At 36.6% G+C, this 19473-nt stretch overlaps 1 protein-coding gene across 3 annotated transcripts in view; it reads right to left on the reverse strand.

Annotated features, from left to right (window-relative positions):
* Positions 1-19473, reverse strand: part of TENM1 (teneurin transmembrane protein 1) — a 563665-nt gene that overhangs the window by 253868 nt on the left and 290324 nt on the right. For all 3 annotated transcript variants that reach the window (XM_061179128.1, XM_061179127.1, XM_061179126.1), the window contains exons 7-11: positions 12624-12823; positions 11262-11472; positions 6394-6495; positions 4540-4734; positions 665-865 (exon numbers count right to left, since the gene is read on the reverse strand). In XM_061179128.1, coding sequence (XP_061035111.1) covers positions 665-865; positions 4540-4734; positions 6394-6495; positions 11262-11472; positions 12624-12823 — 909 coding nt within the window. The remainder of the gene's footprint in view (positions 1-664; positions 866-4539; positions 4735-6393; positions 6496-11261; positions 11473-12623; positions 12824-19473) is intronic.

Consider the following 19473-nt stretch of genomic DNA (forward strand, 5'->3'; position numbering starts at 1 on the left):
GCTGAGGAAAGGGCACAGAGAAAAGTGGGGGTAAGGAGAGCATACAGATTACTTTAGCGGAAGGAGGGATTTATGCAGGAAGCGGAAGTAGAAGATAGGCTGGAGAGAGAGATATGGAATAGTTTGTACTGGGCTTTTGATAACAGGCTAGGATATCTGAAGGTTTTCTATAGACAACGGAGAACTGTGGATGATGTTAGGGTAGAGAAGCAGAGTTGTGGGACTAGTAATTGGGCAGGAACATGGCAATATAGAAATAAAGTGCCTGGCTAAGTTGAGTTTTTACATGATGGGACACCCAGTGCAAATATTCTGCAGATGGCTGGAAAGGAAGGACTACTTAAATTTGGGGAAGACATAGATTTCAAATAATCTGTATAGAACTGATAACAAAAGACTTGAGAATGGATGAAATAACCACAGGAGAATACAGAACAAGGACAGAAGTTCAACTACAGAACTATGACAATGAAAAATACGATTAAAAGCCCAGCAGTATGTTGTATATGAAAATCCAGTAAAATACTAGCCTAGGGAATACCTGGAAGCCCTTTATAACCCACGAAGGCATACAGATCAGAGTTTAAGAGACACTACCTTAAGGTAAAGACCAGTAAGAACTTGGGAGTGAAGGAAGAAGAACAAGAAGAAAACTCTGACATACCTGTTGAGCAGTCAGATCCTGTCCACTTGGGATCACAGCTGCATGTTCCAGTGTCCAGGAGAAAAGTCCCGTGTCCTGAGCACTGCTCTTGACATATGGGAAGTGGAGTTTCACAGTTGATTCCTCCCCAGCCAGTAGAACAGTGACATTCTCCTTTTACACAGATGCCATGGCTGGAACACATTGGGTCTAAGCAGTCCTCTGAAGGCCCCAAAAAGGAGGGAAAAGGTTGAAAGTAAACAGGTGTGGCCAGTTTACCTTGGGACAATGAAACCGAGATACATTGATTTCCTAATATTATATCATTTATGCAGTTTTAATTAGGCAATAAAATGACTCATGTAAATGCTGTGTTCAAACCAGAATATTATTAGCACTTAAAAACATGGTAGGCTATCATAAAGGTTGCAACCTAAATTTAGAAGAAGGAAACCACACATATGCTATGTGAAATTATGAGCAGTGTATAGTACTCCCACGCAAATGGGTGGGTGGACCAGTGTGGGCCTTCAATAAGAATTCCTTGGCTTTGTAAGAAAGAGCAAGAATTTTTAGTAAGTCATTCCTCGTCTTTTCTGAAATTGGAACCATAGCTCCCAGAAATGGCTTTTATTTGATGTGTCTAGAGGAGTTTTTATATATATTTAAGTTTGGATTATTTAAGGTATTGGGTGAGGTGACTGCTGTTTCATGAAATCATACAATATAATCAATTTCTTATAATTTCTCATTTATCCCTAAGAAGCACTGAAAATGCAACATTTTTAATGTAATTTAAAAATTCTTTTCCTCGTGGCTTCTCCTTCTACCAGGATGCTGTGACATAGTTTTCAATGCTTTAGAATATCACAGACTCAATTATACTTGTCTCGGATTCTGTGAAGTCTGGAAATTTTTGGACACATTCTAACAAACACTCTATTTTAGAAGTAGATTCCTATGTTTGCCTTGGGGAAAATCATTTTGTGCTTTTAATTGAGTGACCATCCCATGGGAAATGGGAAAGTTGATTTCCAAATTTCTGATCTTCCCATACAAATAAGATGAGACCAAAATAACTTAACCATGATGAGGATGTATGCTTTGAATTACTTTTCCAGCAATGGAAATAGACTGATACAATCTGCCATCATCTGCAAGAATGGCCTACTTTTAGGGTGTGGCATGTACCATGGAACAGAGTAAGTCTAACTAAGCAGTATTATAATTAGTGTTATTGCCATTATAATTAGCCCATGATCTCAGGATCATTAGCACAATGCTTTAATACCTGAGCTAATCAGCAAATAAACACCAGAAGGTACATCTGATTTCATCCGTTCATTATTTGGAGGGAGAGGAAAAGTCTAAAATGTAGAATATTGTTTCAGAAGGAGGTAATTTTATTACATAAAAATACAATAATTTTAATAAATGAAATAGTATTTAACTTAATATAGTTTCTTTTTTTAGAAGGCCACCTTCAATGAATAGGCAAGTCATACGTAAGTAAGAGGCACAAAGTCATATGGCTGAAAGGACCAGGTTGGTAGCATACATGAATGAGATGGGCTGGATGTAAGAAAACAGGGGTCAAATGAGTTGAAAATTACACCCCCACGAAAACCTGCCCATGGATGTTTACAGTAGCTCTATTCATAATTGCCTAAATTTGGAAACAGCCTTGATGTCCTTCAATAGATGAATGGATAAACAAACTGGTATATCAAGACAATGGAAATTCAGTGAAAAGTAAGTGAGCTATCAAGCCATGGAAAGACATGGAGGAGACAAATTCATGTTGCTAAATGGAATAAGCCAGTTTTAAAATTTCCATACTGTGTGATTCAAACTATATGACATTCTGAAAAAGGAAGACTACAGAGACAGTAAAAAGCTCAGTGGTTGCCAGGGGCTGGAGTAGGACGAGGGATAAATAGGTGGAGCACAGAGGATTTTTAGGGCAGTGAAATGATTCTGGATGATACCATGATGGTGGATACATGACATTATCCATTCAGCAAAACCCATATAGTGCACAATACCAGGAGTGAACCCTAAGTAAACTATGGGCTTTATTTAGTTACTAATCATAATGTACCAATATTGGTTCATCAATTGTAACAAAGGTACTTTACTAATGCAAGGTGCTAATAATAGGGGAAACTGTGTGTGTGTGTGTGTGTGTGTGTGTGTGTAGGGGTGAGGGCTATATGGGAACTCTGTACTTTTTGCTCAATTTTTATATCAGCCTAAAACTTCTCTAAAAAATAAAGTACATTAATTCAAAAATTAAAAAAACAAACAAACAGGGTGTGCTGGGAATAAGTGTCCAGTTTAAAGGAAGCTGCTGCTAATTGGCTACAATCATTGCCACCACATAGGAATGTGGGCCCAAGGTTACCAGATTTTCTAGTTGTTCAAGAGAAGCCAGAAACGGAGACTTTTATATGACATTTCTCTATTTTAAATTTTGGAAAATACGTCACACTAAACAACAACAAAAACACCACCACCACCACTTTGTGAATCAAACAAAACCCATCCATGGGCCCAGTTCAGCCTGTGAGCTCCTGGTTTGTGATGTCTGACTTAAAATATTTTTTGTTAAAAACCTGTATTTGAAAAGTTTATACATTTAAACATGGTATCCTTGCTATCTTGGTTATTCTGTAAATTTTCTTAGTGGCCCCTAGAAGGCAAACATAAGCTAAGTCTTTTTTACAACGACTTACAAAATTTAACTTAGGAGGGTCTAAATTAATTAGGTTAAATGTTTTTCAGGGCAGATTGTAGATGTTGTGATAGACACCATTTTTTGGTGAATGTCTGTGTGTCCATATAGCATCTGAATGTACAACTTAAATATCATGATTGCAGATGGATTCCCATAAAAACAGCTTCCAAAAGTAACTCAGGAACTCTACTGCCTTCCCTAGGCCCAATGACATTCATATTGGAACAGATACAATCTTTACACCAAAATTCTACTATGGCTAATGGGAAGTGGAAAGCTAAACTCTGGCTTGCTCATGGAGTGGAATGAGATTAAACCCTTTAAAATGCTGTGTAATAGTCTCAATGAGCCATCTTTAAAAAGCAATTATAGTGCATTTTCAGCAGTCTCTTTCCTGAACAACAGTTGTGATGAGACCATCTCCCATGGTAATGGTTTAATATTATTTCTGACATCAGTCTTATTTGAGGAATGTGACATGAAAAAGGTCTGATTACTAGTAAATTTATTTTCCAATGTGTCTTCTTTAAATTATAAAACTATTACTATTTTGAAGTATGTTTTGTAAATGATAAAACTATTGTGTGTGTATGTGTAAAGGCTCCTTTGGGGTGAATTTTAATATAAAGGCACTGCCTCGAAACTCATTAGTGGTAAGTCTACTTCCTTAGGCATGGAGGTCAAGTTTCAGCAGGAGGTATGTAAAAATAAACAATATAAAGCAATAATAATAATGGTAATTACAAATCACTCCCAAAGAAAACATTCATGAAATGGTTCCAAATGTGCACGTATTATTATTTTTATTATGTGCTTTAAAGTAAGATGTAGCCTAGTGCACTCTGTAATAATGAAAGCATGTAAATTAACACCTAAAATCATCAGTATGGAAATTCTCAAGTTATAAAACAGTGTTAAAACGAGGGGGGAAATGCCATTTTTCACTACTGCTCTGCAAGGGCCACAGATAAAGCCTCATGTTAATATTAGAGGCTGTCAGAAGAGACACAAACTCCCCCTCTCCATGTACTAAGTAGACATGTTGAGCATTTAATGGTTTGCAAAGACCACTTACATCTCTACTAGAAACCCAGAATGACACCTTGGACAATTCAGTGAGAGAAAAGCCTGGAGCAATAGATTAACACAGGGCTCTGACCTTCCTCGCATATTTCTCCTTTGTATCCTGGCACACAGATGCAGACTCCCATGATGCAGGTGCCGTGGCCAAAGCACGTTGGGTCAATGCATTGCTCTTCTGGAACGTCACACTCTGGCCCCTTCCAGCCATTTCGGCAGACACAGTGTCCTTTCTCGTATTCTCCATTCCCACCACACAGCACAGGGCACGAATCTGAAGGTTGGCAAATGAACTTGTAATGTTCTCATAATGCTTTTAAAATCTCCAAAGAGCAATTCTCTATCGATTCTCGTATAATATTTCCGGTAAAAAAAAATTGTACTATTTCTGTCTTAGCCTTTATTAAATCGGCACATGTTCGTGATTACAAACAGAATTTTCCTCTTATGGATTGGGGGAAAGATAAATTATAAAAACATCCTGAGTGGAGAAATTATTTCAAGTACTTGCTTTTGATTCCACCATACTCTTAAACAATTATTATTATCATCATTATTATAAGCTAGGATTTTTCTCTTTTATGGTTTTTCTTCCTCAAGCAGATGTATGCTACTTTCAGGAAGAAAACCCTGAAAACCTGTAAAACTAGTAGGGGGTTATTCGTATTATAGAATGTTATCTTTAAAAAGTTGTGCATTTGAAGAGATTTATGCTGGACAGATGTCTGTGCCTATCCCACACTGTGCAGACCTTTATTAGAACACTCACTCCGCTTTGTCACTGTATGTCTCCTTATTAAAAATATGGGCTTCCTGAGGGCAGGGCCTGTATCTTCTCTTATTCATTTTTTCAATACCAGCCATCACCTCTACTTCTACCTCCCACCTCCTCAAGATCTATCAGAGAACTTGGAACCTAGCAAATGCTGTAGAATTCTCTGTTGAAAACAAATATTGTATATTAACACATATATTCGGAATCTAGAAAAATGGCACAGATGAATCGGTTTGCAAGGCAGAAATACAGACACAGATGTAGAACAAATGTATGGACACCAAGGGGGGAAAGCGGGGGTGGGTGGTGGTGGTGGTGGTGGGATGAATTGGGAGACTGGGATTGGCATGTATACACTGATATGTGTAAAACAGATAACTAATAAGAACCTGCTATATAAAAAATAAATAAAATAAAATTCAAAAAAAAAGAATTCTCCGTTGAATAGAATTTAATCTAAAGAAACGGAGTGGCTGAGAAACCTGAGATGAAAGCATTAGCAGACTGAGAACTTTACGAACACATTGCGAATGAGCAGAAAGCATCTCTAAAGTAATAACTGGAAGTCTATGGGGAAAACACAGTGTGATTTATCTACAGCTTTTCAAGAATTAAACTATGGGCAAGTCTAGTTTAAGTCTAGTAAAGTTTGAAAGTTTAACTTCCGCCTTTCCAGTCTTTCCTTTCTAGGCTACTCACCGATTCGGTGACTGTCCACCCCTTCCAGTTTACCTTGGTGTGTATAACCGGTTACCCACTCTGCCCTTTCTTAAAGTTCATCCATTATACATGAGTTTATGAAGGGAATAGAAGTATCATGGAGTGGTTGGGTCAGAGGATCCAGGTACAAATCCCAGCTGTTAGATAACCTTGGTATTTCACCTCTCTGAGGTTATTTCTTTGCCCATAAAACTGTGATAATAGATCTACATCGTAGGACTATCGTAGGATGTAGGAATTAAAAGAAGTACCGCAAAGTGTTTAGAACAGTGCCTGGCAGAGCAAGTGCTCAGCTTTTGGTAGCGGCAGCTCGGGTGTTGTTGCTATTGCTGCTGCTACTGCCACTCCTGCCCCTCCTCTTCCTCCTATTGCTACTAATTCTGAGTTCTCAAATGGCATTGAGTTCCCTAATCAATCAGTATAACAGAGCAACCTCACCTCTAGCACAGTCAGGCCCAAGGAATCCTGGGAAGCAGTGACAATGGCCAGAGATACACTCTCCATTTCCATTGCAATTGGTCGAACAGTCATCCATTATTTCTATTAATAGAGAGAAAAAGAAAAAGAAGAACAAACCTATAGATTGTAGAGTCCTTAATTTTTTCTAAATTGCAAAAACTCTGGGCCTGTAACAATCTTTGCCCTCTGCTGTCTACAAAGCACTTACTATTTAAAATCAGATGCCAAAGATTTCTGTAAGATGTCATATGCAGTACCGAATTATTAAAAGCGCCCTGGATTTGCTGAATTGGCTATTCAGGAATGGAACTAAAAACCAACCTCACCTCTAAAGTGCATAAAGGGTCTAGATGAGTTGTATTCTTATGAGACATTCATGATAAAGCTAAAAATGTACGAGGATTAAAGGTCATTTCTCAAAAGCAAAATGGACTTTAACATGTAACCCAGAAGACGAAGTCTATTGTTTATTTTTCAAATTTAGGTTGTAGCAAATAAAAACTTCTTCTCTAGCACCTAAAATGTTTAATCTACTATCTTGACAGCTTAAATATGATAATCAGTATTTCATTTTCATTAATAAGTGACAATGGAAAGCTTTTAAAGTAAGTGTTCATATTAAATTCACCACCACTAAAAGCATTAGAACCTAAGTATTTTGTTGAGAAATGCTTTCTTGACTGTAAATGCTTATCAGTTCTTTGCCACTAATTTCCCTTCAATCCATTCTTAGAGAAGAATAGGCTTCAGGGGAATTGAGAAGGCTTTGAAGGTGCCCATAGGTAGTTGTGGTGACATAAAGATGTGCAATGCAACAGTACTTTGATAAGTCTTGTGTTAAGTAACTTGATTGAAGAGGTATAAAGTTATACAAAAATCAGTCTCTGACGATGACGTTAAAAACTGTTTTTAGTTTAAAACTGTATTTGAGTATGATAGCATCAAATTCCAAGTCCATGAACTATTATGATATGCATGTTTTACTCCTGTAGTTTAAAAAAAAAATCTTCTCATTACTCTTTTCTGTAAGTTTTCCATAACTTAGCACTCCTGGATTCTGACTTTTATGTTCTAGCCCATTACACTCATACTTCTCGTATGTACCAGTTTTTTCTTTTCAATCCAAATTATCTACTTCATCTAGTTTCACTTGGATAAGCTATTTCCAATTAGAAGGAAATATTCTAGTAAGTAGTCTTGGCATCTTCCATTAAACTATGAGAATTTATAAAGAGAGTTGGGAAATAGCATTTCTTCAATTGTGGCCTTTTGACCACCTATATCAGTAGGATCACCTGAGGCACTTAAAATGCAGATACCTGAGCTTCACTCCAGATTTACTGAATTTGTCTCTGAGGGATGCAGCCCAGTAATCTACATTCTAACAAATACCTCAGGTGACTCTGCAGGTGATGACCGAATTAAAGCATTGAGAACCAATGCTTCAGACAGTAAATTTCCAGGTTAGAGGAATTCTAGTCTAGACTTGGAATTCTGCAATAAAAGCAAGAGGAAGAAAGTGGTATCTAGTCCATTTAGGTGATTCTTTGAAAGCTGAGAATGAATCCAGTGGCTGTGTGGATAGCCACCCTATTATCAATCAGAGATTATTCTTCTGACATCTGTGTGAATACATCAGATTCCTTTTTGCAGGTTTATGGTGGCCTGTTCTCTGATCCCTGTGCTAGAAAACTGAAGTGGATAAGAAACTGACACGTGGCATCTGCTGAACAACTGGGCTGGCAGGAATGTAACATTTGACAATGAGCTAACCATTTTTAACTCATTAAAACATTAGTTATTTTCAGAAAATCATTAATTTATTTAAAAGGTCATTACGAAAAGGCACAAAGGGTCTTTTTTTCTCTTTTCATTCAGAGATGGAACAATTATTATCTATTTTCTTATCTTGCTTTCTTGTACCAAAAAGTAGTGGCAGTTCTTAAATCTACATTTGGATTTCCCCTGCCCTGGATGGTTAATAGGAGGCCATGGAGGAAGCTTTCAAAGGTAAATATACTTGAATTTAATTTCACACCAGGTCCTATTGACAACTTTATGGAAGCAGCCTTGTGGGAATGTAGCTATTGTAGAAAAAATGTTTAATAAAGTTTGCTATCAAAATGAATAAAAATCCCTACATCTTATTCACTTATCTAAGAACCGTTCCTGGGCCCATAATGCTGCACAGAGCTTAACACCTGCAATGCAAATGAGAAGAGAAGGCAATATAAGAGGTTTTGGAAGCTGCCACCTCCACTGGGTATCAAAGAGACATCGGGATAGCCTAGGGACTCCAGAAGGAGGATGGCTACAGCAGAAACACATAAATAACTAGTGATGAAAAAGAATGTGCTTTTCTGTTTATAGTGGCCTCCGGGAAGTTTGCCTTCTATCTTTTAAATCTTACTTCAGACTCACTTCCTAGACACCAGTTCATTAGAGTTGAGAATCATTTTAAAGTTCTATGCTTAAAACCCTGTTTTTATGCTACAGCCTAAAGCCCCTTGGTTTCTGCATCTGCTCTGATGATGGGTTTTGCTTCTGGCAGGTTTTCTCATGGGAAAAGCCAAAGCTAACGAATAATCGAATGGAATGAGTATGCTCTAAAGGGCAGGGGTTTGGAATCAGAGATACTGAGTGTCTCCAATCTCAATTTTGCCACTTGCTGGCTGTGAGACTTTACCAAATTATTTACTCATCCCAAGCCTCTGATTCCTTACTTGTAATGTAAGTAGCACACTATACCTATGCTATCGGGGTTGTGATGAGAATCAAACAAGATAACTGAATGTAAAGCATCCAGTAGAGTGCTTGGGGCAGAATGGCACTCCATAGATGGTATATATTATCATGTTATTGAGCAGGTTGGCTGAGATTAGGGGATATTGATAACTCTGTCTATACAGCTAGAAAATAACATATAATAATATAGGCTAGTAGCTAGCCTATATTAGTCATTCAATAAATGTTGGTTATTAATGCTGTTTTGATCCCTATGAGTAGCAGACCAAATATAGTTAAGATCAATCAACTGATTCTAACATTATCATGAAATAGACAAAGGAGCAACATTTAGAAAAGTTCATACAGACCTTAATTTGTTTAATCAAATACATTATCCTCTTTTTACTATGATTAAGATAAAGTACAAAAACATAAAAATAATGGGGAGAATTTAGAGTGAATAACTTATATACCTTTGACATTTTGGGAATTTACTTGGATTCTCTTTAAGTGGAATTATAGGAGAAATGTTTCTGTTGCTTCTAAAAGACAACAGAAAAGTGAAGAAACTGACTTGCATAAGGAAAAGCAAATATGTTGTTGCAGATGAAACTAACAGATTCATCTCTGGACAATAGAAAATTATATCTCAAAGGTTAGGTTCTTTGGAGGGAGGAAGTAAGGGACAGGGAAAAAACTTCAAGCATGTTTCTGGGTCTATTGATTTTTGAAAGGTTAATAGCTTGGTTAGTGTTTTAACTTGAGCTTAGGGGTAAGGATAACAGGAAGAGAGAAAATCTTCTTCACAAATGTTTTAAATCTTCTAATTCCTCTGATTTCTTAGGAGAAATTCAACCTCTCATAACTCATTAGTATTTGCATTATCAAAACTAGGTCTTGGTGGACAAATATCATGAAAGGTGTGTCCGCTGAATTTGCCCCACTGAATCTGTGAGTGGCAAAACAGTGTCATGACTTAAAATATTTTTTTTTCTAATTTAACACTTTGTCTTTTGAAGATGTAAGATCAGTGGAGTTTTCTCTAGGGGGAAAATCATCAGTGCATTTTTATTGCCTTTCTGATTACTTTAGAGGAAAGTTTTTGATAATCTTGCAGCTGGAATACCATTTTCTACTGACAAAAGGTCTTCAGCATCAAGTAAAAATAAAACATAATTGTTATAAAGAGCAGATGGTATATCTATTAACAGTCAACACAATTTCCTAAACATATGGTTGAACAGGTTAACTAAAGGATAAAGTGGTGAGAGGTGTATAGAAAACTGACAGCTGTAAGATACTTTCCCTTCTTTTAAAAGACATGTGTTTTAGGAAAATTCACACAGTAAAATACTGTGTCTATGAGTTGTTTACCCTTAGGGCTTGAAATTTGCTAAAGATCTCAGCTTTATTCACACAAAGGGTTATGGGGAATGACTTCACCCAAAAAAATGACAAGAGCTTGCTGTCTCTGATTAACTAGGGTGAAAGTGAATAACAGTGTGTGTAGGCATTGTATTAAAAAGAAGATGCTTTAAAAGGCTCTGAGCGCAGTGGAAGAGCCATTGTGATGATTTTTAAACTAAACAGTTCTAAAGAAAACTTTGAATGACCCAAGTTATTATCCTTAAGACTCTTCTCTACTCTTAGGTTGTATTTTAAAATCTTAATGGTTCTAGAATCAGTTGTTGTAAAGAAGAACTGGATTGATGCTAGTTTTTTCATTTAAAAAGGTATTTATTCGCTTTTTCTTTTTTAATATAACTTAACAGGGCTTCTCTTGCTTATTTCCCTTCTTCATGAAGTTGTTCATCTATGTATTCTCGGTAATAGTATTAATATTATCCAGGTAAGTATTCCTCTTGAAAACATATAAAAAGGAGCATGGCAAGTAACCTAAAATAGCAGCAAATAAAGGAGCATTTAAAAAATCTTCATCAGCATTTAAACAACATTACTGACAACAACAATATAAACCTTTCTCATCGTGACCTATCCCGAGTAATGACTTTAAGGTAGAATGAGCAATATGCTTAAATAACATCTGTATCACTTTCATCACTGATTGTGTCTTTCTGGAGTTATACTGTCAATTCAAAATCATAGCCAAGGCAGCTTACCAATTGCTGTAGTTAACACAAATACTTGCTCCATCTTTTTTCCATCATTGTAAAATGCCAGATACCAAGGCCCTTGGTCCATATACTCTATGAAACCTGTTTCCTGCAGTGAGGTTAAGATCAGGTTCCGAGGGGAGTGCTGGGTATCATCAGAGCTCTTGGAGTCCTGTTTGACCAGTTGTTTTCCATCCATTAGTTTTACAAAATCAAACTGGAACAAATACAAACACAAATGTGAGCCGCTACTTTTACTTCTAAGGCTGATAAACATCTCTCACTTCAATTGTGCTACTTCATACTTCTTTGCTTTGGAGGTGGGTAAAGTGGGAGAAGAGGTTATTCATTCTTAAGAATATCTAAACCCAAAAGCATATTATTAATTCTGGAAAAAATAACTCTCTACTATATTTATAAATGTTATAAACCTTTCGGTTTTGGAGTATTAAAAATAATTGTTTAAAAATAATAAACCAAGAAATATAAAAATTCTTATTTAGTATTATGCAAGAGAATCTTGATATTTTACTAAAGTATCTGATAGAAGATACTTGAAAATAGACATTCCCCTTGAAATGTTACCATGACCTTCTTTACAAATTAAAAAGAGTTTTACAGTTTTTAAAACAAATAAATGAACAGTTGAAAATTTGAGAACATTCATCATAATTTACTACCTTTGTGGTAACATATTTAAATATTCAAAGGCCCTGTCCTTTTTTTTTCCTAATCGGTGGACAAGCACATGGCACATGTATCCCAAGCCCCAGATGGTTATGATTCCCTGTGCTACTTCTTAGACTGAGCAGGGCCTCAAATGGGTTCATGTAAGGAAGAGATAAGGGAAGGAAATTAAGGGAAATGATGTGGCAAAGGTTTATAAAAGGGTCTTGTAAACCATAGAGGTTTTACCTATTTGTGTTTTTATTAACAATAACAAGGAAAAATTTTTACCTGCAAGACAAAACGTGCCTTTTTGACTCATTTCCCTCTTGATTTGCATTCCTTTATTGGGACAACAGGTCGGGAATGTATGGAAGCAGCAGGAGGAGGTGTGGGCACCAAAGCTAAGTAAGAGGAGGGGGCTGGGAAGGCTCATGACCATCCTGTTCCAGGAAGCAGAACTCAAGTTGCAAGAATATTTTCTTAAACTTCCTTTTTTGAATCTGCTCTGCTAAATGCTAGTCCTTATTTCTCAATACCATTTTTTTCATTCGCTTGACTGTGATTATTCTCAATATTTGCTCATTACAAAAACTGTCTGCCTTCACCTCTGACTCCCACATACTTTGCAAGTCACAACCCCTAAACTATTCATCCCACCACTCTCTAAAAGGGTCAAGAAATACCTATAATATCAAATACCTGAGTATGTGTAGGTGGAATGTTTCTTCTGCCATAAATTCCCAGCAGAGAGTCCTTGGCTAAAGAAATATTGAATTTCAGATATATAGGATGGTGGATAGTAATCTGGAAACGCCAGAATAAGCCAGGTGGAATGGTCTGCATGACCTGTGCACCAATGTCAACTTCTCCGGTGTCTATTGCCCGTCCCTTCTGAAACACTGGTTTTAAAAGTAAAGAAAATTATACATAATATTAATCTTAATTTATAAAGCAATGGTTTTTAGATTTTCAAGAACAGGTATATCAAAAAGACTTACTCAGCTCTTTCTTCCTCCTCACCCCACCCATCTTTTAAGACCTTACCCAAATTTAATATCTTCCAAGGAGCCTTCCATAACCAACCACTATATCAGTCTCTCTTTCCTCTAAACTACTATTGCATTTATTTCCATCATTTGAGTCATTTTAACCATTATTTACTGAGCTTTGTCTTGGTAGCTGTAGGAGATACAAAGATGAGTAAAATACAGTTCTCGCTCTCAAGGAACTTTGAATATAAGAGAGAAAATAGGACAAGTACACAAATATCCACACTGTAAAGGAAAATACCTGAGCTGGGTATACAAAGGAAGGAAAAGGTTTTGGTTGGAGGATACTCATCATTCCTAGCTGTCTCAGTCCCCTTTATATTCTTTCATTTTCTCCTTAGCACTTATCACCACCTAACATAGCACGTTTTATTTATTTATTGTTTATCACCTGTTTTCTCCCGATAGAATATAAGGTCCATGAGGCTGTGGCTGTTTTGTTTATTGCTTTATCCCCAGTAACTAGAAAAATATAGGCAAATAGTATGTGATCAGTACATATTTATTCAATGAATGAATGAAAGAATGAATCAGAAAAGCCTATGTATAGGAAGTGGTACTGAAGATGGGCCTTAAAGGATGGAAAGGATTTCAACAGAGCTGTTGGGAAGGATTTTCCATGTGAAGGGAACAGCTTGAACCAAAACAAAAAGGGAAACCATAAAGCTAAGGTGCAGGGTATGTGTATATAGAGAGGAGCAGTTGCAGATAGGGCTGGAGGGAAAGGACGGCATGATATGCTATAGCTCCTTGAGAGCCAGTCCTAAATAGTTTACTTAGTAAAGGATGGAAAGCCATTAAAGGTTTTTAGGAAGAGGGGAGAGGTTTGGGTACATTAGAAAGGCTAATTTTGGGACTTCCCTGGTGGCACAGTGGTTAAGAATCCGCCTGCCAATGCAGGGGACACAGGTTCGAGCCCCGGTCTGGGAAGATCCCACAAGCTGCAGAGCAACTAAGCCCGTGCACCACAACTACTGAGCCCGTGTACCGCAACTACTGAAGCCCACGCACCTAGAGCCCGTGCTCTGCAATAAGAGAAGCCACCGCAACGAGAAGCCCGTGCACCACAATGAAGAGTAGCCCCCGCTCGCTGCACCTAAAGAAAGCCCGTGCGCAGCAACGAAGACCCAACGCAGCCAAAAAAATAAATTAAAAAAAAAGGCTAATCTTGAGGCAGAAAGTAGGATGCTTTAGAGCAGGAAGGCACAAGAACGATATAGGAATTATGGAGCAATAATTCAGGTGAATGACATGAAGATCTAAATTTAGGGTAGAACCAACAGCTCATGTGGAAAAAGTACATTCCAGTCAATTGTAAAATTAATAAGTGGGACTACATCAAACTAAAGAGATTCTGCACAGCAAAGGAAACAATAAATAAATTGGAAAAGGCAACCTACAGAATGGGAGAAAATACTTGCAAACCATATGCAGCCATCCCTCAGTTCTGTGGGGGATTGGTTCTAGGATCCCCATGGATCCTAAAATCTGTGGATGCTCAAGTCCCGTATATAAAATGGCAAAGTATTTGCACATAACCTATGTACATCCTCTCATATACTTTAAATCATCTCTAGATGACTTACAATACCTAATACAATGTAGATGCTATGTAAATAGTTGCTCACTTGTGGCAAATTCAAGTTTTGCTTTTTGGAACTTTCTGGAATTTTTTTCCCCGAATATTTTTGATTCGAGGTTGGTTGAATCTGCAGATGCAGAACCCGAGAATATGGAAGGCTAAATGTATCTGATAAGGCATTAATATCCAAAATATATAAAGAACTTGTACAACTCAATAGCAAAACAGCAAATAATCCAATTTTTAAAAATGAACAAAGGACTCGAATATATATATTTTCCAAAGAAGACATATTAATGGCCAATAGGTATACGAAAGGTGCTTAACATCACTAATCACTGGGGGAATGCAAATCAAAATCACAATGAGATATCACCTCACACCTGTTCGGTTAGATATTATCAAAAAGACAAGAGATAAATGTTGGTGAGGATGTGGAGAAAAGAAAACCCTTGTGTACTGTTGGTAGGAATGCAAAATGGTACTGCCATTTTGGAAAACAGCATGGAGGTTCCTCAAAAAACTAAAAATAGAACTACCATATGATACAGCAGTCCTACCCCTTGGTATATATCCAAAGGAATTGAAATCAGGATCCCAAAGAGATATCTGCACTCCCATATTCATTGCAGCATTATTTACAATAGCCAAGATATGGAAACAACCTAAATGTCCTTCAGTGGATAAATGGATAAAGAAGATGTGAGATTTTATATATATATATATATATATATATATATATATATATATATATAGTGAAATATTACTCAGCCATAAAAAAGAAGAAATCCTGCCATTGGCAACAATATGGATGAATCTGAAGGACATTATGCTTAGTGAAATAAGGCAGACAGAAAGAAGTTGATTTCACAGAAACAAGAATAGAATGGTGGTTGCCAGGGCTGGAGGGAGGGGAAAATGGGGTGATATAGGTCAAAGGGTACAAATTTTCAGTTATAAGATGTTTTGAGGATCTAATGTACAGCATGGTGACTATAGCTAATAATATGGTAATGTATACTTGAAAAATGCTGTGAGTAAATCTTAAGCATTTTCACCACACACACACACACACACACACACACACACACACACACACGAGTTGACTGTGTTAACTATGCGAGGTGATGAATGTTTTAATTATCTTGATCTTGGTAATCATTCTACAATATATATGTATACCAAATCATCATGCTGTATACTTTAAATATATACAATCATATTTGTCAATTATGCCTCAATAATGTTTAGAAAAATCACATATTATCTGGGAAGTGTAAAACTGGATTATCCTAAAGAATGGTACAAATATCAACTAACTTCAGATTATTATAAATTTTAAAAATCTTATAATTTCAAGCATAAATACTAAAAAATAAAAATTTATTTTTTGAACTAGCATAGAGAAAATAATAGTGAGATAAAAATAAGTTATCTAAACAAAGGTAAGAAGGGGAAGACAGACTAGATGGGACAATTAGAAAACATAAAAGAAGATGGAAGATAAATTTCATATACCTATATCTAAAATTAAAAATAAAGAGTAATGAACTATACATTTGTGTTAAAAGGTAAGAACCACCATTCTGAATTAAGAAGTAAAATCGAATTATGTTTCTTACAAAAAACATATCTAAAATATAAAGAGAGTTATTTATAATAATAAAACCAATTATTTCCCCAGGAAGAAAAGACAAAAAAAAAAGAAAAAAAATGGAAGAAGACAATGTAAAGGACAGTTCTATAGCAGTGCTTCTCAAACTGGAATGTGTAGGGACCTCCCTGGCACTCCAGTGGTTAGGACTCGGTGCTTTTCACTGCCGGGGCCCGGGTTCAATCCCTGGTCAGGGAACTAACATCCTGCGAGTTCCCAACTAATGCCCATGCTTCGTGGTCCACAGCCCACATGCTGGGAAGCAAGGTTCTGAGGACCCTGGGAACCTACGTGTGGGGAATGCGGCGGGGTGGTCAAAATTGTAATTTTGAGTGACTTAGTGACAGTAGCAAAAACAGGAAACCTAGAAGGAGCTGGTTAGTATGAGAGAATGTTAGTGTATCAGGTCTTTATTATTTCTTGCCATACTTTCTAATTATTTCAGCTGTGCTAGCTTAATATAAGTTTCTGTGGGATTCTTTATTATGTGGTGGTGGGGAGGGAAGAGAGAGAAGCAGGGGGGCAAGAATTAGTTTGCCTTGATTTTAAGCAAGAAGGATTACATCTCAGGAGGGCAAGTTCAATTTGGCCTCATTTCACTCTGCCTTTATATATTGCAGCCATCAACTCCTTTTCCACACCAAACACAGTTTAAAAACACACATGGTCTCTGTCCTTTGTGTTCACCCACTATAAAATTAACAGCCCATTAAGAAACACACCTGCAGGGGCTTTATTCAGAGGCCAATGCCTTGCAGCTTTTAACTCCCTAAAATACCTCCATTATTGCTTTTTGGGTTAAGGCTAAGAGTAATAACTATTTTAAGAATGTTCACTGTTAACTGTTAATAATAGATTTCAAATGCAATTTTGAACATAATTATGTATTACAGGACACATAATTTTGTGGAATTGACATTTATAATAAAATATGCCCTTTGAGATGATAAATGACCAAGTGAGGACCTTATTTTTCAGTGGAAGTTACTTTTTCCATGTGAGGCAGAACAGTTTGGTCCCTAAAGGGTTGATTATACATTTAACTCTTAAGGTCCTGGAGCGGAGAAATCACTTCAATCAGCAGTAATTAACAGACCATGTTTATGTGGACACGTCTGTTCTCAATTTAATGTTCAGTTTGTTCAACTACTATCCTCATTAGGGGCTTTTATCACTTGTTAAAATGCATCATTTGGTCATGCAAACAATATTATAAACATAAGAATTTAAAATGTTTTAGGTTCAGTTTCTCCAAAGAAGACATACAGATGGTCAAAAGGCACATGAAAAGCTGCTCAACATCACTAATTATTAGAGAAATGCAAATCAAAACGTCAATGAGGTATCACCTCACCAGTTAGAATGGGCATCATCAGAAAATCTACAAACAACAAATGCTGGAGAGGGTGTGGAGAAAAGGGAACCCTCTTGCACTGCTGGTGGGAATGTAAATTGATACAGCCTCTATGGAGAACAGTATGGAGGTTCCTTTAAAAACTAAAAATAGAACTACCATATGACCCAGCAATCCCACTACTGGGCATATACCCAGAGAAAACCATAATTCAAAAAGACACATACACCCCAATGTTCACTGCAGCACTATTTACAATAGCCAGGTCATGGAAGCAACCTAAATGCCCATCAACAGACGAATGGATAAAGAAGATGTGGTACATATATACAATGGAATATTACTCAGCCATAAAAAGGAACGAAATTGGGTCATTTGTAGAGACGTGGATGGACCTAGAGACTGTCATACAGAGTGAAGTAAGTCAGAAAGAGAAAAACAAATATTGTATATTAACTCATATATGTGGAACCTAGACAAATGGTACAGATGAACTGGTTTGCAGGGCAGAAATAGAGACACAGATGTAGAGAACAAACGTATGGACACCAAGGGGGTGGCGGGGGGGTCGGGTGGTGGTGGTGTGATGAATTGGGAGATTGGGACTGACATATATACACTAATATGTATAAAATGGATGACTCATAAGAACCTGCTGTATAAAAAAATAAATAAAATAAAATTCAAAAATTAAAAAAAAAACAGCATGGCACATGACAAGTGCTCAATAAATGATCGTTATTATTTGTATCTAGAAATGTCATCATTCCTGGTGCTGTGCAATGTAGATTTTCGCCATAGTATTTAGCTCATTAACAGCAAATAAATTCACTTTGAAATAAAAAAAAAAAGTGACAAAAAAATGCTTTAGGTTCAGCAAACAGTATTTTAAAGGTGCTGTGAACAGTCTCCAATGAATATAGATTCTGTCATTTTTAAAAAATCAGGACAAAACTGGCTAATGGACATTAACCTTTATATATGAGCTTTACCGAATGCTACACCATCTCTCCCTTCTGTATTTTATAGCATCATATATTGCATAATAAGGCCACTTAAATGTTATTCACCAAATCTAAAGAAACTCGTGAAGTTGTATTGTTGGAGTTTCCTGGTTATTAGCATTACTAAATATCCAAAGCATATATACATGTCATTTATAAAAATGATTTTAAAAGAAGATTGTCTTACCCTTTGAGAGCCTGCATCACAGTTAAGACAAGGTAGGTAAAGAGACGTGACAACATGAATGAACATGCGGGCTATAACTTAAATAAAAATAGCAAAGCAAGCTTTCTGCAGCGATTTGGTATTAGAGAAATTCTCACAGCTTGCAGATGGAAAATTTCTCAGCCCCTAACCTTTTAGAGCTTAGTGCATCAGAAAGGAAGATATCTCCCTGTTAGCAATTTACTTCACTAAATAGACTGTTCCTTTTTCACTTCTCTCAAAATTAGTTATGGATTACAATGTAGTGATTATTGGTTAATTTATTATTTCATTATTTTTCTTAACGTAGTTCAAAGGAGGAAACTAAAGAGAAGGAAATTACACGCAGAAAAACAATATGTAATGTGATTTCATGATGAAATTCTGCATCAATATAGGTAAGTGGAATAATTTTGGACAAACTTAACACTGACTCTGATCCTTCATTTGCAAATCGTCAGTGGCAGAGTTAAAATACAGCACTAAGGTACAGATTTTGTTTTAATTATCATTTTAATACTCATGTTTTAATTATCATTTAATCACTTATTTTACTGAAGCATATCAGAAGGCCCAAGAGGGTCATATTCTTCAGTAACAGGCACTTCCTTGCACAAATCCAAGATGAAGTGCAGACAGCCACGGATTATAACAGACTGTGAAGTACTGTAGCTATCACAGTCTCACCAATATCCACCAAT

This window comes from Eubalaena glacialis, chromosome X, assembly GCF_028564815.1.
Source record: "Eubalaena glacialis isolate mEubGla1 chromosome X, mEubGla1.1.hap2.+ XY, whole genome shotgun sequence".
Taxonomy (NCBI): Eukaryota; Metazoa; Chordata; class Mammalia; order Artiodactyla; family Balaenidae; genus Eubalaena; species Eubalaena glacialis.